We start from the raw sequence: 21,269 nt of genomic DNA, 5'->3' as shown, positions 1-21,269 counted from the left end.
AGGAACCCCTGGAAATGGGAGATCTGTGCCCCTGGAGAGTGCTGGGGGTCAGGACCCCCTGGGAATGAGAGAACTGTGCCCCTGGACAGTGCTGGGGGTTAAGACACCCTGGGAATGGGTTATCTGTGTCCCTGGAGAGTGCTGGGGATTAAACACCCTGGGAATGTCAGGTCTGTGCCCCTGGAGAGTGCTGGGGCTCAGGAATCCCTGGGAATGGCACCTCTGAGGGGTTCTCAGGGTCAGGAACCCCTGGGAATGGGTTATCTGTGTCCCTGGAGAGTGCTGGGGGTCAGGACCCCCTGGGAATGGGAGATCTGTGCCCCTGGAGAGTTCTGGGGGTCAGGAACCCCTGGGAATGGGAGATCTGTGCCCCTGGAGAGTTCTGGGGGTCAGGAACCCCTGGGAATGGGAATCTGTGCCCCTGGAGAGTTCTGGGGGTCAGGACACCCTGGGAATGGGTTATCTGTGTCCCTGGAGAGTTCTGGGGGTCAGGACCCCCTGGGAATGGGAGATCTATGCCCCTGGAGCGTTCTGGGGGTCAGGAACCCCTGGGAATGGGAGATCTGTGCCCCTGGAGAGTTCTGGGGGTCAGGACCCCCTGGGAATGGGAGATCTGTGCCCTCTGTCCCCGCAGGACACTCAGAGTGGCCGTTCAGCAGTGACAGAGGTTTGTGGGGTGACAGTTTGAGGGTGTCCCAGCCCCACAGCCCCAGGGCAGGAGCTGGCACGTGCCTGGCACGGGGTGGGTGGCACGGGCTGGTACGTGACTTTGAGCAGGGCAGGAGGAGGAGGAGGAGGGGGAGGAGGAAGCACAGCTGGGCTCTGGGGCCCTCCCAGCCTGAACACAGCTGGAGGGTTGTGCTGGTTGGGGGTCCCTGTGGGGTCAGATCTTGGCTATTGGGGCTGGGGCTGAGCCAGCTGGAGTTGCAGGGGGGTTCTCTGGTTTCTGTGCCCTGCTCCTCTCCCTTCTCTCCTGTCCCTTCCAGGAGCTGGATGTCCCAAAAGCTTCACCCCATCCATGCCAGCAGTCAGGAAACACCAGGAGCTGCCCTGGGAATGAGCTGGCAGCGCTGCAGAATTCCCTCAGAGGCAGCAAGGAAACCCCAGAACATTTGCTCCCCATTAGGATGGGGGACGCTCCTTGCTGAGCCGGCACTTCGCGGTTCCCCCAGCCGCGAAAAAACGCATTTTTCGCATGGATTTCCCATCCCGGTGCAGGATGTGAGCTCATGGGTTGGTTTAGGGGCAGCCCTGAGGTTTCACCTCTGCACAGAGCAGAGCAGAGCGCCGTGCTGTGAGTGAGCATCACCCTCCCCGAGCCGCTCCGCCGCCGCCACTCGCTCCGCAATTATTTCCCAAGGCGACAAATGATTAATTCTGCTCAGGAGCTGCGGCTTTCTGCAAACTCACCCGAGCAATTCCCTGGCAGGCTCCGCGCCGCCTCCCCCGGGCAGGGAATGCTCCGTGCCAAGGAAAGTTTCAACGAGATCTGGTTAAAAAAAAAAAAAATCCCTGATGGCAGCTCCTGGGTGCTGCTTTCTGCAAATGAGGCGACCCAGACCTCGCTGGGTGCGATCCCCACACATCCCTCCAGGAGCATAAAGAATAAATTCTCCTGTCCCTGACGCAGATGCAAGTGGGTAAACTGAGGCACGGCATCTCTGCTGTGTTGGGAGCTCGGGTCTGGCTGCTCCCACCCTTTTTTAGGGTCTGGCAAATCCCTTGGGTTCCTCCACCCACCCTGTCCTGGCAGCAAAAAGGTTTTTGCATGACAAAACCTCTACTGGCTACCGGGACCGCAGCCGAAGCCGCCAAATTCGAGGAATAACCATTCCAAGGGCATTCCCATGCCATGGAGGGGGCTGTGGTGGGGACACCCCCTATTCTCTGGCGGGATTTAGGGCAGCTGCTCCCCCACTTCTGCTGCATTGGGTTAACACCGTGCCCGGGCTGAGCATCCTCCTCTCGTGCTGGGCTTGCCAGCTGCCAGGAGGGAGGGACGGGGAGGGACAAGGAGCCTGCCAACACGGTAATATCTTTTTTTTTTTTTTTTTTCTCCTCCTTAATTAGGGGAAGGAATAAATATAAAAGGAGGAGGGAAAGGGGAAGGGAGACGAGAGAAAAAAAGAAAAAAAAAAAAAAAAAAGAAGAGTGGAGGACACGGACACACACAGAGAAGGCTCTTTTCTCGGTGCCTGCACTTATGCCTGGTGCGGCTCCTTCTCAGCCGTCCTGCCAACCTGCCCCGGAGGAGCCGCAGCTCAGCCCCACGCCGGGACCCCGGAGCCGGGGAGCCCCCGCCGATCCCCCCGCTGCACCCAGGGGCTCCCGGCACGGAGCAAGGTGGGCTTCGGGGAGCGCGGGGGGTGCCCCGATACCCCGATATCCCGATATCCCGATACCCCGGGGCGCTGCCGTACTGCGCTTTTTATTTCCATATCGCGTTTCACCTCCGCACGGGGATGAAAGTGAGACGGGATCTGGGGATGCCGAGAGGTTCCCGGGTGGTTTTCCCCGCTGAGGGGACACAGAGCCCGGCAGAAGGGGATGCTCGGGGCTGCGGGACCCCAGGGAGGTTTGTCCTTGTCACCGACCCTCCCGAGCGCTGCATTGATCTGCTGGTTTTTTTTTAAAGGGGGGGGGGGCAGGCAGCTTGGAGAGGCTCCGCAGCGCCGGAGAAGAGGGGATGGGGGTGTTCTTGCGAAGTTAGAAGGAAAAAAAAAAATACTTTGGTGCTGCCCCCGGCAGCGGGGCTCCAAGGTTTTGGGGAGAAGGGGGAATTTTCCGGGTTGTTTCAGCAGCAGCTCCTCGTTTTGGGAGAGTGGCCAGGGATGGGTCAGGAGGAACCTCCCTGTGTGTTCTGCAGAGTCTTTGGCCTCTTATCCCAAGGAGGCAGCGCTGGGGGTATCGTGGAAAGGGAAACTGAGGCACGGAGCTGAGCAGGGACCCCTTCCCTCCTGTCGTGTCGCTGCTCTCCGTGGGGAGCAAAACTGCCCCATCCCGGGGGGCTGGGGCCGACCCCGAGGTTTGGGATGGTTTTAAGGCTGTCCCCACCCTCAGCTGGTGTCCAGTGGGGTCGGGAGAAATTTTTTCAGGATTTTCATGGCTTTTTCCAACCGATGGGGTGTCCCGGGGAGAGGGAATTTCACTGCAGACCCCTTCCCATCCCTCAGCTGGAGCATTTCACTCCCAAGATAAAGGGGCTGCCCTTGAGCATCCCTGCCAGGGATCCTTGTCACGACGACTTCTCCCATCTCAGCCCAAACCAGAACCTGTTGCTCTTCCTTTTGGCCGCCCGGGGAGTGGGAGAAACCCCCCTCTGCCCCAGCCTGGAACTTTTCCAGCTTCTGGGCTCAGGCATGGCAGGGTGAAGGGTGAGTTGGATATTTTAATGCTGCTTTTTAGGGAATGGTTTTAACCTGGATATTTTTGTGCTGGGAGAAGGGGAGATGCGATTTTCCCAATGAGCAGCAGCGGGGTTGGGTCCTACCCGAACCTCAGTGCTGCAAGTCCCACCCCGTGCCTCAGTTTCCCCCTCAGAGCCGGGAAAGGCAGAGATGGGTGTGCAAACCTTTCACCCGTGCGTGTGACACTTTTACACGGGGGGACACGTGCGGGGCTGAACCCCCCCAGGACCCCCTACTCTCCCCGCAACAAGGAGTCCCTTTCTGGCTGTTGGAGGGGTTCTGGCAGCTGGAGGGACCCCCTCCCCTTTTCCCCACCTGCTTCCGGCCTTTCAAACTCTGCCAGCAGCCGCTGCCAAGAGCATCCCCGAGCCTGGCACGGCCCCGCTCCGGGGACCCTCCGGTGGCCGCGGGGGGGGACAGGGACAGCGAAGCCACGTGCGAAGCTGCGGCTCAGTCAGCGGCGTGTCCGGAGCCCTTTGCTGGTGGGGATGGAGCGTGGCCAGGCTGTGCCGCCGGCTGCTGACTCATTCTGCAGCTGAGCATCCCTGGAAAGCCACGGCTCTGCTCCCCTCCCCGCCCTCCTCCGGCTCGCTGCGGGCTGCTGGGGGCACCTTGGGATGAGCAACCATCACGTGGAGGGGACCAGAGGAGAAAATCCCTCTCCCGAGATGAAAAGGGACACCCCCCCTGGCAGCATCTCCTGCCTTCTGCAGCCCCAGATCCTGCAGTGCAAGGAGACCAAAGCTGGTTCAGAGCTCAGGGGAGAAAGAAAGATCAGTCCTGTCCCGAAATAGATTTCAGCTCCATTTTTTACCTGGTTTCCCACTGAAATGGAGGTTAACTGGCCCTGTCACGTGTCTGTGTGTTTGTCTGATCCCGGCAGATCCTGAGCTCTGAGGTCTCTGGGACGATTCAGACTCACAAGTTGCTGCCATTTGAACCATTCAACATTTTTTGGCTGCCCTCCCCTAATCCTGTTCCCAGCTTTTCCCTCATAACTTGTGGGTTGAAAGGTTTTCCAGTTTGGAAAACCAGGAAAAATACCCAATGTAAAAATCCAACCCCAAACTTGATGTCTTGCCACCATGAGACCCATTAACAGGGTGAAACTGGGTTTAACCCTTTCCACACCCCATTCCCAGTACCAGCACATATTTCCAGTCAGGGATGGGCACAGGAGGGAAGCAGACACTCCAACTTGCCCAATTCCTGTGGAGTTTTATCACTTGGATTTCCTCCTCAGGGCTGCTGTCCACGCCACCACGGCGCCTTGGGGACAGGAAGAAAAGGTGCCAGTGACAAAAACCTTCCTCACTTGGCTGCCCAAGGGGTGGCACCAGCCCCTGCACTGGAGCCTGGCCACGGCTGCCACGCCAGGAGGGTTTTATCCCTTGATCCAGAACCATGGGGCTGCATTCAAAATATCTGCCCAGAGCACAGAAATCCCCTGGCTTGGCTCTGGCACCTCTGGCCAGGTCCTGGGCAATCAAACTTTGGCTGTTCCTGCTGAGCACTTGCTCAGGGGATGTTTGTGGTCTGCACAGGATGGTTGATGCCCATGGGGTGTGGTGCCAGGGGTTTTAAATGCACTGAGTTTTGTGTTAGGAGCTATGTGCTTTGTACATACACACATGGAATATGGCAGGGAATGTGCATGGTGTGTGTGTCCATGGTTCCAAGGACTGTAAAATCATTGTTTATATTGCTAGGGCTGTGAGTCCATGGTTCCAGGGACTGTAAAATCATTGTATATGTTGCCAGGGTTGTATGTCCATGGTTTCAGGGGCTGTACATCCCCCAGAGGTAATTGATGCTGGGCTATATGTGAATTTGTGAATGCAGGGCTCTATTCACCCCCTCTCCCTGGAGCAGTGGGTTGAAGAGGGATGCAGGTGACCAGGACAGCATCCTGCCAGGCTGTCCCTAGACGTGGAGCTGCCTGAGCTTTTCTGTGGCTGCTGAGAACAATAAAGTGCAAAGAGCTCATCAATCACAATGCTGCTCCAAGCCTCCTCTCTGGATGGCTCCAAGAGCATCTGAAGCCCCCCAGGACATGCCACCATTCCCTGGAGAGGGCTGGGGGCTGCTGACAGCAGTGCTGGGCTCTCCTTTCAGCACTGCTCCCCATCCCACCGGTGAGAGCCCTTTGTGCCAGGCAGTCTGAGACAGGCCTGGCACAGAATGGCTGCTTTGGGCAGCCTTGCTTTTCCCAGCCTGGGTGCAGGGAGCCTCCAGCGTGAGCTGAATGGCAAAGAAGCCACTCTGCTCCTTCCCTCCCCCTCTGCCCCGTGCTTTTGTGCTCTGGGCTGTCCCCTGGCTGCTCACTGACCTCAGCTCCCTGCACAAGCCACCCCTGGCACTGCACACGTGCACAAGGGCACAAACACCCTCCATTCATGTTCACCCTTCCCTTCCCTTCCCTTCCCTTCCCTTCCCTTCCCTTCCCTTCCCTTCCCTTCCCTTCCCTTCCCTTCCCTTCCCTTCCCTTCCCTTCCCTTCCCTTCCCTTCCCTCCCTTCCCTTCCCTTCCCTTCCCTTCCCTTCCCTTCCCTTCCCTTCCTTCCCTCCCTTCCCTTCCCTTCCCTTCCCTTCCCTCCCCTTCCCTTCCCTTCCCTTCCCTTCCCTTCCCTTCCCTTCCCTTCCCTTCCCTTCCCTTCCCTTCCCTTCCCTTCCCTTCCCTCCCTTCCTTCCCTTCCCTTCCCTTCCCTTCCCTTCCCTTCCCTTCCCTTCCCTTCCCTTCCCTTCCCTTCCCTTCCCTTCCCTTCCCTTCCCTTCCCTTCCCTCTCCCCCTCTCAGGGATGGGAATTTTTGGTGCTTTTATGGGTTCTAAGCCCAGCTGGTGCTTTTTGCTCCCCCCTTTCAGGGCAGAGCATGGCCCCAGCCCTCCCACTGCTGCTGCTGCTCTGGCTGTTTGTCCCCACCGTGGTCCCGGAGGTGTTTGTCCCCGGAGATGGCACAGGTAACTCGGCATCATTTGTGTAACCCCCTCGAGGGTCTCGGGGGGGGGATTCCTCACCCCAATCCTGCTCACAACTCCTCTCTTCTCCCACCCAGAGGACCTCAAGGCTCTGCAGGTTTCCATCCCACGGCAGCCAGCCTTGGATGCCGTGCTGGCAGGCGACATCACCATCCCCTGCCTCATCACCTACCTCGGTCCCCAACCCACCGCCGGCCGCCGGGCCGTGCTGGGAACGCCCCGGGTCAAATGGACCTTCATCTCTGAGGGCAGGGAGGTGGAGATTTTGGTAGCCCGGGGCGACAGGGTGAAGGTGAGCGAGGACTATCGGCTGCGAGCCTCCCTGCCCATCTTCCACCAGCGTTACACCAACGCCTCGCTGCTGCTCACCGAGCTCCGACCCAACGATTCGGGAATCTACCGCTGCGACGTGCAGCACGGCATCGAGGACGGCCACGACATCCTCCAGGTCAAAGTCAAAGGTAATTCCAGGGGGGGAGGGCTGGGATGTGGGGCAGGATGGGATATGGGGTTTGGGGGAGTTTGGGGTATGGGGTTTGGGGAAGCTGAACTCAGGGATTTGGGGCAGGTTGAACTCTGGGATGTGGGGCAGGATAGGCTCTGGAATTTGGGGAAGCTGAACTCTGGGATTTGGGGCAGGTTGGGATATGGGATTTGGGGCAGGTTGAGCTCTAGGATTTGGGGCAGGTTGGGATATGGGATTTGGGGCAGGTTGGGGTATGGGGTTTGGGGAAGCTGAGCTCTGGGATTTGGGGCAGTTTGGGCTCTGGGATTTGGGGCAGGCTGGGATTTGGGATTTGGAGCAGGATGGGCTCTGGGATTTGGGGAAGCTGAACTCAGGGATTTGGGGCAGGTTGGGCTCTGGGATTTGGGGCAGGCTGAACTCTGGGATTTGGGGCAGGTTGACTTCTGGAGTATGGGGAAGCTGAATTCTGGGATTTGGGGCAGGTTGAGTTCTGGGATTTGGGGCAGTTTGGGCTCTGGGATTTGGGGCAGATTGAGCTGTGGGATTTGTGGCAGGTTGGGATATGGGATTTGGGGCAGATTGGGCTCTGGGATTTGGGGCAGGTTGAGCTCTGGGATTTGGGACAGGCTGAACTCTGGGATTTGGGGCAGGTTGGGCTCTGGGATTTGGGACAGGCTGAACTCTGGGATTTGGGACAGGCTGAACTCTGGGATTTGGGGCAGGTTGGGGTATGGGGTTTGGGGATGCTGAGCTCTGGGATTTGGGGAAGCTGAACTCTGGGATTTGGGGCAGGTTTGGGCTCTGGGATTTGGGGCAGTTTGGGCTCTGGGATTTGGGGCAGATTGAGCTGTGGGATTTGGGGCAGGTTGAGCTCTGGGATTTGGGGAAGCTGAACTCTGGGATTTGGGGCAGGTTTGGGCTCTGGGATTTGGGGCAGGATGGGATCTGGGATTTGGGGCAGATTGAGCTCTGGGATTTGGGCAACTTGGGCTCTGGGATTTGGGGAAGCTGAATTCTGGGATTTGGGGCAGGTTGGGATATGGGGTTTGGGGCAGGTTGGGATATGGGGTTTGGGGCAGGTTGGGGTTTGGGGTTTGGGGCAGGATGGGATCTGGGATTTGGGGCAGATTGAGCTGTGGGATTTAGGCAGTTTGGGCTCTGTGATTTGTGGCAGGTTGGGCTCTGGGATTTGGGGAAGCTGAACTCTGGGATTTGGGCAGGTTGAGCTCTGGAATTTGGGCAGGTTGGGCTCTGGGATTTGGGGAAGCTGAACTCTGGGATTTGGGCAGGTTGAGCTCTGGAATTTGGGCAGGTTGGGCTCTGGGATTTGGGGAAGCTGAACTCTGGGATTTGGGGCAGTTTGGGCTCTGGGATTTGGGGCAGATTGAGCTGTGGGATTTGGGGCAGGTTGAGCTCTGGGATTTGGGGAAGCTGAACTCTGGGATTTGGGCAGGTTGAGCTCTGGGATTTGGGGCAGTTTAAGCTCTGGATGTGGGACAGGTTGAGCTCCGGGATTTGGGGCAGAATGAGCTGTGCGATTTGGAGCAGCTTGGGCTCCGGTATTTGGGGCAGATTCCTATAAAACCCCTCGCCCACGGTCCTTCCTGCCCCCAGGGGTGGTGTTTCACTACCGGGAGGGCTCCATGCGCTACGCCTACACCTTTGCCGAGGCGCAGGACGCTTGTGCCCGCATCGGAGCCAGCATCGCCACCCCAGAGCAGCTCTACGCCGCCTACCTGGGCGGGTACGAGCAGTGCGACGCCGGCTGGATCGCCGACCAGACCGTCAGGTGTGTTCCAGATAAAAACCAGATCGAGCCGAATTCAATACAATTAAAGAAAGCGATATTTATTTTGCGGCCGAAACACGGTTCTCGATAGACACAATTAAAAAAGGGACAGCGCCGAGCTCGGGGTCGGCACCGGGTGAACACACAATGATTCGAATTCTATCAAATGTTCACAAACCCGCTTTAGTTTGCCCAGTTTTCATCTAATTTTTCTTTGCCCGGAGCGGAGATCTTTGTCTTTTTTCGTCGTTCCGCATATTCACACGGTTTATTTTCACTGCGTCGGGCAGGACAAAACCATATCCTGGGAGATGATGAATTTTGACGGAGGCAACCTCAGGTTTACAGGACGATGGAATTGAGATGTAACTTGCAGATTTTGGTTTACTCGAAAAGAGCATTCAGATGTATTTTTCTTGATGGCTCTGATTACCTTAATTGCGGATGTTTATCGAGTTCTCATCGCTTGGGTGTCTCCATCTCCACGTTTATTGTTTTACTAACCCAAACCCTTCACCTTTTTGTTGGCAGTGCTGCGATTAAGCAATCCCTCCCTTTGCAGCTCTTTGTTTTCAAGCTTTTATTATTTTATTCACTCCAACATTGCATATTTTACGTTAATTCACAACTTCACACGAATTACATTATTTCACATATCACAGGTGGGTACCACAGCATTGTGCCCGTGGCTTTGCTCATTCATTCCCTCCTGAGTCACCCTGTGATTTCCCACCCCAGGTACCCCATCCAGACACCTCGAGAGGCTTGTTATGGAGACATGAATGGCTTTCCTGGGGTGAGGAACTACGGAGTGGTGGACCCAGAGGACATGTACGATGTGTACTGCTACGCTGAGGACCTCCCAGGTGCCCGTGGTGTCACCTTGGCCCTCCTCTGCTTTTGCTCCCACATTAATTTGTCCCCTTAACCAAATGAAAAAGCTGCCCTGAGCTGCAGGTGCTGCCTCTTTTCGTGTAAATCATTTTTGGTTTGGTTTGGTGAGGTGTGGGGCTCTTTCCCTTGATCTGCCCCACACCAACAGTAATCTGTGTTTGGCGTTTTGGGGTTTGCATGACAGATCCCCCCTAAATGGGGGGGCTGGTCCCTCCTTTGTGTCCCCATGAGGGTCCCACAATGGTGGCAGCTGCTGTGGGGTGGGATGGGGTGTGCCAGGCAGGTGGCAGGGATGAGGGACAAGCTCCTTGTGTGCAGGGGATGATGTGCTGGGACAGGGAGACAGGAGCATTTGTTGGGGGGTTGATATGTGCTGCCCCCAGCCCTCCTCAGTGCTCACTGGGCTTGCAGGTCTCCTTAAAAATGTCCCACACGTGGATTGCTCAGTGCGGGGTGTGGATCTGCTCCTCTGCAATCCCGTTCATGGGGGTTTCAAAGTCTCAGGGCTGTTTGCAAGGGCAGGAATCGATTCCATGTGGTGTGAGAGCTCCAGCTGTGCGTGCACTGTGGCTTTGTGTGCAGGCAGGGATGCAGAGATGCAGGCAGGGATGCAGGGATGCAGGGATGCAGGCAAGGATGCAGGCAGGGATGCAGGGATACAGCAGAGATGCAGGAATGCAGGGATACAGGCAGGGATGCAGGAATGCAGGGATACAGGCAGGGATGCAGGGATACAACCAGGGATGCAGCCAGGGAAGCACTCAGGAAGACAGGGAGGGATGCAGGGATGAAGGCAGGGATACAAGAATACAACCAGGGATGCAGGCAGGGATGCAGGGATGCAGGCAGAGAAGCACTCAGGAAGGGATGCAGGGATGCAGGCAGGGATGCAGGGATGCAGGCAGGGATGCAGGGATGCAGGGAGGGATGCAGGGATGCAAGCAGGGATGCAGAGAAGCAGCCAGGGATGCAGGGATGCAGGGATGCAGGCAGGGATGCAGGCAGGGATGCAGACAGGGATGCAGAGAAGCAGCCAGGGATGCAGGGATGCAGGGATGCAGGCAGGGATGCAGGCAGGGATGCAGGCAGGGATGCAGGGATGCAGGCAGGGATGCAGGGATGCAGGCAGGGATGCAGAGATGCAGGCAGGGATGCAGGCAGGGATGCAGAGATGCAGGCAGGGATGCAGGGATGCAGGCAGGGATGCAGAGATGCAGGCAGGGATGCACTCAGCCAGGCACACCCCCTCCAGCCCCTGCTGTGCCTCCACACACCCAACCCTCCATCCCCACACCAGCTCCCGAGCCCACGCAGAGAGCAGAGATCTCCTCCGCGCTCTCTCAACCCACACCCTCAGCTCTCACACCTCCTCCCTCTCTTTCCAGGGGAGATCTTTTTGGAGACAGCCCCGGGCCGGTTCACTCTGGAGGAGGCGGCGCAGCGCTGCCGAGCCCTGGGCGCGGCTCTGGCCAGCCCGGGCCAGCTGTACGCAGCCTGGAACGCGGGGCTGGACGCCTGCAGCCCCGGCTGGCTGGCCGACGGCAGCGTCCGCTACCCCATCGTCACCCCCCGGGAGCGCTGCGGAGGGGCTCTGCCGGGCGTCAAAACCATCTTCCTCTTCCGAAACCAGACGGGATTCCCCGATGCGCAGAGCAGATACGATGCGTATTGTTTCCGAGGTAAAGAGAGGCACCCCTGGACCGAGCAGGGACCGAGTGGGAGGCGCTGGGAGCCTCGGGGAGGGGGTGCATGCCCTCGGTGGGTCCGCGGTGTGCTGCGGGGGTTTGTGTCGGGATTCCTGAGTGCTCTCTGCGCTGTCGGGGCGGAGCTGAGGCTGCTGTGCTGAATGGGGATGCCTTGCATGCCGATAGAGCGTGAGAGGGGGAGGCATAACCTGCATGGTCCTGACATTGCATGCTGACAGCTCTGAGAGAGCAAGGATGCTCTGCATGGTCCCTACAGTGCATGCTGGCTCGCTGTGACAGAGTAGGGACTCCCCTGCATGTGCTCAGGACTTGGTGACACTTGACAGTGGCAGAACAGGGATGTCCTGCATGGCCTGTGTGAGCTCCAGGAGGGTTCATCCCCCAGGGCTGCTGGACTGGGGGGCTCTCCTGGCTCCCTGGGGCTGTGGGACACAGCCTGCCGGGCTGGTTTGGGGTGATAGCTCCTGTGGTGGGCAGGAAGGAGACCTGTGGGCACTGCCTGCAAGCTGTGAGGCAGGGCAGAGGCTGGCACAGAAGGAAGAAGTGCTGTCCCTCCACTCCTCCTGCCTGATCCCACCTCTCTGTGTATCTGCTCAGGGCCATGGTGGCTCACAGTGTGGGGATGCTGAGCATCTCTGTGCCTCAGTTTTGCCATCTCTCAGCAGGGAAAGCCATGGGTTAGGCAGGATGGACCCATCCCATCATTCCACAACCCCTGTAACCCACTAACTCCCCGTGCATGTCTGCCCTCCCCCGGGGTGGGGATGGGGGTGTAGAGAAGGAGCCCCTCAGGGAAAGGAATGCAGGGTTTAGGATCTGGCCCCACCATGTGCTGGCAAGCCTCACAACTCCTACTGGGGCTGGGAGGGCCTGATCCTCCCCCCATGCTGAGCCTGTAGAGAAGGGGAAGGGGAGGCTGAGGAGAGCTGGGTCCCTACTGGGGTACCAAAGCTCCAGGCCTGCTCTGGGGTGAGTTCATCTCTGCCAGGGCAGTAATATCCCACTTTCTTTCTGCCCACAGAAGGGACAAACTCTTTCCCTGAGGCTACAGGAAAATACCAAGCCCAAGAGCCCGAGGAGAATCTCCTCCAGGAGATTGTCACAGTGGCAGAAAAGCTGGAGGAGCTGCAGCTGCCCAGAGCGCAAGTGGAGATTGAGTCGCGAGGGGCAATTTACGCCGTCCCTTTCTTTGAGGACCCTGATCTGGGAAAGCCAAGCCAGTCCCCTGAAGATGAACTGGGGCCAGGGGCCTGGCACCCCCCACTAGCCACCTCTGTGTCCTCAGGTCACCCCAACTCTGAATTCCCTTCCCTCACTGCCCCGAGGCAGGTGTCCCAGTTAGGTGTGGGGAGCCCTGCAGAGGACAGTGGGGGGATAGGGACAGTGGGGTCCCACTCTGGTTAGTTGAGCAGCTGCTGTGGTGGTGCCAGGGCTGGGACAGCAGCCACAGAATGGAGGTGGCAGGGTCACAAAAGGCACCTGAGGGTGCCTGGGTCACCCCCTGTGGGCAGAACCCACAACCAGGGCACCGGTGTCTTGTTGTAGGGCTGTGCAGTGACACGGGGACATCCACATGTCCCTGGGCTGGAGCCCAGCATGCAGAGCACAGGGAGCTGGCAAGGTGCAGTGTGAGGGGCTAAACGTGGCCCCCCACCACAGGAAATCCAGAGCTGGGCTTGGCAGTGACCAAGAGCTCAGCCAGGGGACAGCGCCACACGGGGCCACCTCCACCTCCCCGCACGCCTTTGTGCGAGCAGCATCGGCAGCGCTGGCCGCCCCTTGCCTGGCCTCTCACCGCCTTTCTGCCTTGCCCTTTGCAGAGGAGGAGGAGGAGGAGCAGGGAGCAGCGGCGGGCAGGGGCTCCGGCAGCGCATCGGCGGCCAGCCCGGGCGGAGGGCGAGCCCCCGGCCAGCCCACGGAGCCAGAGGGACCCACCGCCGTGCCAGCAGGTGACACGGAGCGCCCTGAGGGCTTTCCTCAGCCCCCCACACTGAACCCAGCCCACCCTGCCATCCCCGGGGCGCCTGGGCGCCGTGTGACATCGCCAACGACTTCTGCCACCTCGACAGAGAGCCGAGAGCCGGGTGGGCACGGGGGGGGCAGCACCCCTCTTTCTGCCGCCGAAGACGCCGAGCTCTCCGGTGATGCGGTGGAAAGCCCCGGGGCGTCGCCGCTGCCTCCGGCGGAGGAGGGAGAGGAGCAGTCGGGAGCAGTGTGGCTCCCCTCTCCCGCTTCCCCCGGGGACACGAGCACTGTCCCCGCGGTGACACCGGAGCTGCCGGGCAGCAGCAGCGCTCCGGTACCGAGAGGAGAGGGCGCTGAGGAGGAGGAGGAGGAGGAAGAAGAAGAGCGACCCGCCCCCTCCATTGCAACCGTGGAGGGTTTCCTTGCAGCAGGAGAAGCAGGTGGGACCCTCAGGGATGGCCTCGCTTCTCCCCGTACTGACAATTTTGGGGTGTTCCTGAGCACCCCAGCCCCCAGCACGGCTGTGCCCCTGCCCACCGAGCGGGCCAGCGTCGGGGCGGGCTCCTGCTCGCCTCGGGGTCCCTGCCGTGCCACCCTCGCCCTCGGGGCAGCCCTGCTGGCTGCTCTCCGGCATTAGATTTAGCCAGCACCTTTCCTTCACGCTGTGCTTCCCTCTGTCTGTCTGTCTGTCTGTCTCTCTTTCTCCTCCTCAGCTGGGTAAGGGAAGGTTACAGGTCTGGTGAAGCACATATTTGTCAAACAAATTGGTCTGATCTCTGCATGCACTTAAATCTCTTCTACTTCTGTGAAGTGTTTTAATGACTGTTTCCATGAAAAAGCCCGTGATAAGCAAAAAGGCGGCCCCAGCCCCTGCTCTGACTAACCGTGGTACTAATAAAGGGAATTAAAAGCTTTGTAGAACAAGCATCTCTGGCGAGCTCTTCCCTTCGTCCTTGCGCCTGCTGCCCCTGCGCCCCTCCCACTGACGAACTAATCCCCCCCAAGCCCGGCCCTGCCAGCTCCCAATGGGGTGGATGGGAGGGGTCTGGGAGGGGTCTGGCTGCTTTGCACCCTCCTTGGGACTGCCCCAGGAGGAGGGGTGAGGGCTGGGCGAGCATGGGGGGAGACCTGGGGGGTCCACTGATGGGTTATAGGGGTGCAGAACCCCACCGAGACCACCCAGCTTTGTGCCAAGCACCACATCCCCCAACCCCCCAAGCGCCAGTTCCCCCCCCTCATGGGGGGCTGAGATGGGTGAGAAGAGGGAGCACAACCCTCTGTGGGTGGGTGTCACCCACCAGTCCCCCACTCTGGCTGCCCCCTGGGGATGATCCCAGCCCCATCCTGCTCCCTGCAAGGGGGTCTGCACCAGTGGGGACCATGTAAAATCTGTGTCCCTCCATCTGGGGGGGCACAAATGAGGGTCTCTACAGAGTGGCCAGACCCCATGGGGTGGCTGGCTTCGCCTTGGCAAGGAGAGAAGCTCAGGATGAGCCTGCTGTTGGCATTAGAGCCCTCAATTGCTCATCCTTGGGCTGCTGGGGATGAGCTCTGCACCCTGAGTGAGCTGCTGGCTCCTCATGGGGGTGGGTGAGGGTGGCAGCATCACCCTTGTCACGTCCCCACTGAGCCAAGCACCATAAAAAGGAGCATCATTAGGCTGGAGAGGGTCAAGGACTGTGAGTTTTTGCTCAGCTGGTGCTGGCAGCAGCTCTTCATCACCCTGAGCTGGGCTGGGAGCACATCATGTGCTCTGGGGGTGATAATGACTCTAACATGGCTGAGTTATCAGCCCTGGCCAGGCTGGAGGTGACACCAGAGGGACAGGCATGCAGTCACCTTGCTGCCAGGCCGAGGACAAGTGGCCAGGATGAGCCAAAAGTTTTATCATTGTAACACGATTGCTGCATCACTGCAGGGAAAGGAGGAGCTTTGCAATGAGCCCAGGGATGGGGAGAGCACCCAGCTCTCATCTCTGTGCTCTGGGGGGAGGCCAAACCCCAGCTCTGGTGTTGCTGTTCACATCCAGTGCTGGGATGGCCCTGGGCACATCACCCAAACCCTTCACCTGCCCCAGAGCTGGTGTGGGACATTTGGGGAGCAGGCTGTGGCACTGCTGGGCACTGAGGAGCTCCCCAGGCTCTGAGTGAGCCCAGCTGCATGTGCCTTGCAGGTGGCTGTGTCCCCAACCCCTGCTCCAACGGAGGGACCTGCGTGGAGGAGGGAGCCCAGCTCACCTGCCTGTGCCTGCCGGGCTATGGAGGCAGCAGCTGTGAGAGACGTGAGTGCCCTGGGTCACACTGGGTTATACTGGGTTATACTGGGGAATACTGGGTCACTCTGGGTCATATTGGGGAACACTGGATCATACTGGGTCACTCTGGGTTATACTGGGTTATACTGGGGAATACTGGGTCACTCTGGGTCATATTGGGGAACACTGGATCATACTGGGTCATAAAGGGTTATACTGGGTTATATTGGGGAACACTGGGTCATACTGGGTTATATTGGGTCACACTGGGTCACTCTGGGTTATACTGGGGAATACTGGGTCATACTGGGTCACACTGGGTCACACTGGGTCACACTGGGTCATACTGGGTCACACTGGGTCACACTGGGTCACACTGGGTCATACTGGGTCACACTGGGTCATACTGGGTCATAAAGGGTTATACTGGGTCATACTGGGTTATACTGGGTTATACCGGGTCATAAAGGGTTATACTGGGTCATACTGGGTTATAGTGGGTTATATTGGGGAACACTGGGTTATACTGGGTCACTCTGGGTCACTCTGGGTCATACTGGGTTATACTGGGGCATACTGGGGCATACTGGGGCATACTGGGGCATACTGGGTTATATTGGGGAACACTGGGTCATACTGGGTCACTCTGGGTCACACTGGGACACACTGGGTCATACTGGGTTATACTGGGTCACTCTGGGTCCCACCATGGTCACTCTGGGTCACTCTGGCTCACTCTGGCTCACTCTGGGTCCCACCATGGTCACTCTGAGTCACTCTGGCTCACTCTGGGTCCCACCATGGTCACTCTGGGTCACTCTGGGTCACCTTGGCTCACCCACCCACCCCTGGGCACAGAAACGAGGCGAGCTCAGGATTTTGGTTCTCCACCCCTGACCCTCTGCTCTGCCCCTGTCCCCACCACGGCTCAGCCCTCAGGAGCTGCAGCCCGGGCTGGGACAGCTTCCAGGGATCCTGCTACAAACACTTCTCCACCCGGAGGAGCTGGGAGGATGCAGAGAGCCAGTGCAGGCACTATGGGGGACACCTGGCCACCATCCTGACCCCTGAAGAGCAGGATTTCATCAATGGTAGGTGACACTGCACCCCTCACCTCTGCCCAAAGAGCTCAGGGATGGTTTTAAACAAGCAGCAAAAGAGCCAAGGTGGAGCCAAGCCCTTGTTTGGGTGAATGGACACACGGACAGAGGTGTGAGAATTGGGGTGGGGATGTGCAGAGATGTGGGAGGAGGAAGGGCTGAGCATTGAGGGGCTGGGATGTGACAGAGGAAGGAACAGAGAAAAGGGGCTGGAGCACCAGGAGCAGCTGAGAGATGGGCTCAGCCTGAGGAAAAGGAGGCTCAGGGAGGATTTTCCCACTCTACAATTCCCAAACTTGAGGATGGAGTCACTTGGGGGCTGTTTTGAGCACAAAAAAGTGGCCTCAGGGGAGGTTAAGTTGGATATTGGGAAAATTCCTTCATGGGGACAGTGGCCTGGCACTGGCTGCCCGTTGCTGAGGGGATTTAAGAGAGTTGTGATGTGGCACTTGGGGACAGTGATGCCCTTGGCTGAATGGTTGGACTTCTCCAGCAAAATTCCCTGATCCAGTGCTGGGTAGACAGAGCAGCAAAGGGTTGGGATGTGTGCAAATAAGTTGGAAGGCAAAGCCATAACCTGGCTGAAATCAGCCTTGGAGGGGTGGGGGAAGGCAGAGAGGGGGACAAAAGGGACAGAGAGCAAAGAGACCTGAAGGGACAGGAGGGTGAAGGAGGGAGGGGCAGGGACACACCTCACGGAAAGGAACAGAGGCACAAAGGAACAGGCAGAGAGCTGCAGGGACTGGCTGGAGCAGAAAAGGGACTGGTGGAGACAGGTGGGGACTGGTGCAGACAGTTGGGGACAGGCAGGGACCTGCAGGGACAGGTGGGGACCTGCAGGGACAGGTGGGGACAGACGGGGACCTGCAGGGACAGGTGGGGACAGGCAGGGACAGGTGGGGACAGACGGGGACCTGCAGGGACAGGCAGGGACCTGCAGGGACAGGTGGGGACAGACAGGGACCTGCAGGGACAGGTGGGGACAGGCAGGGACAGGTGGGGACTGGCAGAACCAGGTGGGGACAAGCAGGGGACCTGCAGGGACAGGTGGGGACAAGCAATGACCTACAGAAAGAGGGGAGGACTAGCAGAGCCAGGTGGGGACAGGCAGGGACATCTGAGGACTGGGAGGGACAGGCAGGGACCTGAAGGGACAGGTGAGGACCTGCAGGGACAGTTTGGGACCTGCAGGGACAGGTGGAGACTGGCACAGCCAGGTAAGGACCGGTGGGGTGAGGTGGGGACCTGCAGGGACAGGCGGGGCCAGGAGGGGCCAGGAGGGGACAGGAGAGGCCGGGAGGGGACAGTAGGGGCCGGGAGGGGCCTGGAGGGGACAGGAGGGGACAGTAGGGGCCAGGCGGGGCCAGGAGGGGACAGGAGGGGACAGGAGGGGACAGACGGGTCCCGGGGCTCTGCCGCCATCTCCCGGCCGACCCTGTCCCTCCTCTCCAGCGCTAAGGGTTAAAAAAAATCCCCGATGTCCCTTTCGGGGAGGGTCCCTTTGTCCCCAAACCTCCCACACAGGTGGGTGCGCCCCTGTTTCCAACACACCCCGTGTCCCCCAGACCAGTACAGGGAATACCAGTGGATCGGCTTGAACGACCGCACCATCGAGGGGGATTTCCAGTGGTCTGACGGGAGCCCACTGGTAAGTGGGGCTGCCCACACTCGTGTGCCCCCTCCCTGGCACCCCAACATCCATTTCCACCCCTCCTGTCCGGGATTTGAAGCTTCCAAAAAGAGCCACGTGCTTCAGCTGAGCTGAGCATCCTCAAGGGAGGCAGAGCCCGAAATTTGGGGTTCTGAGGGGTGTGAATGGAGGTACCCACACCTAAAACGGGTTTGTGCCCCCCCCCAGCTCTATGAGAACTGGCACCCCGGGCAGCCTGACAGTTATTTCCTCTCGGGGGAGAACTGTGTGGTCATGGTGTGGCACGATGGGGGCCAGTGGAGCGACGTGCCCTGCAACTACCACCTGTCCTACACCTGCAAAATGGGGCTGGGTAAGCTGTGACACCCCCCCTTGCCAGGCTGGGGGGGTGGGGATGAGGCCCCCACCCTGAAAAGGGGCATCCCCATCATTGCCAACCTGAAAAAAAAAGCATCCCCATCACTCCCACCCCAAAAAGAGGCATCTCCATCATTCCCAACCCAAAAAGTGCATCCCCATCAATCCCAACCCAAAAAGTGCATCCCCATCACTCCCAACCCCAAAAAGTGCATCCCCATCACTCCTAACCCAAAAAGAGGCATTTCCATCACTCCCAACCCCCAAGAAGAGGCATCCCCATCACTCCCCCCCCAAAAAAAGTGGCATCTCCATCACTCCCATCCCAAAAAGTGCATCCTCATCACTCCCACCCTAAAAGAGGGATCCCCATCATTCCCAACCCAATAAAAGCATCTCCATCACTTCCACCCCAAAAAGAAGCATCCCCATCACTCCCACCCCCAAAAAGAGGCACCCCCATCACTCCCACCCCAAAAAAGAGGGATCCCAATCACTCCCACCCCCAAAAAGTGACATCCCCATCACTCCTAACCCAAAAAGTGCATCCCAATCACTCCCACCCCCAAAAAGAGGCAGCCCCATCACTCCCCCTCCCCAAAAAGGGGCATCCCCATAACTTCCAACCCAAAAGTGCATCCCCATCACTCCCACCCCTAAAAAAGAGGCATCCCCATCACTCCCCCTCCCCAAAAAGGGGTATCCCCGTAACTTCCAACCCAAAAAGTGGAATCCCCATCATTCCCACCCTCCAAAAAAGAGGCATCCCCATCATTCCCACCCCGAAAAAAAGCATCTCCATCACTCCCACACTGAAAAGTGGCATCCCCATCACTTCTTCCCCCAAAAGAGGCATCCCCATCACTCCCAACCCAAAAAGAGGCACCCCCATCACTCCCACCCCCAAAAAGTGACATCCCCTTCACTCCTAACCCAAAAAGTGCATCCCAATCACTCCTAACCCAAAAAGAGGCATCTCCACGACTCCCATCCCCCAAAAAGTGGCATCCCCATCACTCCCACCCCCCAAAAGAGGCATCCCCATCATTCCCGACCCAAAAAAAGAGACACCCCATCACTCCCACCCCAAAAAAAGCATCCCCATCACTCCTAACCCCAAAAAGCCCATCCCCATCACTCCCACCCCAAAAAGTGCATCCTCATCACTCCCACCCTAAAACAGGGATCCCCATCACTCCCACCCCTAAAAAAGAGGCATCCCCATGACTCCCCCCACAAAAAGAGGCATCCCCATCAATCCCCCTCCCCAAAAAGAGGCACCCCCATCACTCCCAACCCAAAAAAGTGCATCCCATCACTCCCACCCCCCCAAAAAGTGACATCCCCATCACTCCCACCCCTAAAAAAGAGGCATCCCCATGACTCCCCCCCCAAAAAGAGGCATCCCCATCATCCCCCTCCCCAAAAAGAGGCACCCCCATCACTCCCAACCCAAAAAAAAGTGCATCCCCATCACTCCCACCCCCCCAAAAAGTGACATCCCCATCACTCCCACCCCTAAAAAAGAGGCATCCCCATGACTCCCCCCACAAAAAGAGACATCCCCATCAATCCCCCTCCCCAAAAAGAGGCACCCCCATCACTCCCAACCCAAAAAAGTGCATCCCCATCACTCCCACCCCCCCAAAAAGTGACATCCCCATCACTCCCACCCCTAAAAAAGAGGCATCCCCATGACTCCCCCCACAAAAAGAGGCATCCCCATCAATCCCCCTCCCCAAAAAGAGGCACCCCCATCACTCCCAACCCAAAAAAGTGCATCCCCATCACTCCTAACCCCCCCAAAAAGTGACATCCCCATCACTCCCATCCCTAAAAAAGAGGCATCCCCATGACTCCCCCCACAAAAAGAGGCACCCCCATCACTCCCAACCCAAAAAAGTGCATCCCCATCACTCCCACCCCCCAAAAAAGGCATCCCCATCACTCCTAACCCCCCAAAAAGTGACATCCCCACCACTCCCACACTGAGCGCGTATCCCTCAGCCTATTTGCTCTTTACTGAATTTCCTCGGGGTTAGGTTGGGTCCTTCCCAGCTGAGTACAACCATCCCAACCCCCCCTTTCTCAGTGCAGTGCGGGCCGCCCCCCGCCCTCAGCAACGCCCGCGCCTTTGGCAAACCAAAGCAGCGCTACGAGATCGGCTCCACCGCTCGCTACCAGTGCCGGCTCGGCTTCTCCCCGCGCCGCTCGCCCCTGGTCCGCTGCCGGGAGGATGGCACCTGGGAGCTGCCCCAGCTGGCATGTCGCCCTAGTGAGTGACAAGCTCGCCCAGACCTCCCCCAAGAATGTGCCCGCGGTGTTTTGGTTTAATTTGGGGTTTCTTGTGTCGCCCCGCACCAGGTTTGGGTCAGCTTCGCCATCACTGAGTTGTGGAGTTGGTGTGGATGGGGGGCAGCGCTGGGAAGCCCGGCCATGGAACCTCAGTGTTGGGTGTCTGTCCCCCTTTGTTTGTTTTATATCTGTACAAAGAAATCGTGATAATTAAAGGTGCCCTCGAAAGGAACTGACAGGGAGCCAAAATGCACAAAGAGTTGAAATCAAGGGGGGCAGCGTGGGCAGGGGGTGGCAGTGACGTGCCAGTGTCACCTCCAGCTATTTCTGCCACCTCTACCCCCTCATCCTGTGACACCCTGGGGACATCCAAGCTCTGCTGCAGCTCAGCACCCATCCTGTGGTTTGG

At 58.5% G+C, this 21,269-nt stretch overlaps 1 protein-coding gene across 1 annotated transcript; it reads left to right on the top strand.

Annotated features, from left to right (window-relative positions):
• Positions 1 to 2,070: 2,070 nt before the first annotated feature.
• On the top strand, positions 2,071 to 20,848 carry BCAN (brevican; the record flags this gene model as incomplete). Its single annotated transcript, XM_079329506.1, has 14 exons — positions 2,071 to 2,343; positions 6,270 to 6,365; positions 6,461 to 6,844; positions 8,464 to 8,638; positions 9,377 to 9,504; positions 10,918 to 11,211; positions 12,260 to 12,523; positions 13,067 to 13,183; positions 13,239 to 13,643; positions 15,377 to 15,484; positions 16,390 to 16,548; positions 18,123 to 18,205; positions 18,416 to 18,560; positions 20,658 to 20,848. Exons 2-14 carry the CDS (start codon positions 6,278 to 6,280, stop codon positions 20,846 to 20,848), a joined length of 2,541 nt encoding a protein of 846 aa, XP_079185632.1. The 5' UTR covers positions 2,071 to 2,343; positions 6,270 to 6,277.
• Between the last annotated feature and the right edge of the window lie 421 nt (positions 20,849 to 21,269).

Source organism: Erithacus rubecula, assembly GCF_903797595.1.
Source record: "Erithacus rubecula genome assembly, chromosome: 33".
Taxonomy (NCBI): Eukaryota; Metazoa; Chordata; class Aves; order Passeriformes; family Muscicapidae; genus Erithacus; species Erithacus rubecula.
This window is presented reverse-complemented; position numbering and strand designations above follow the sequence as displayed.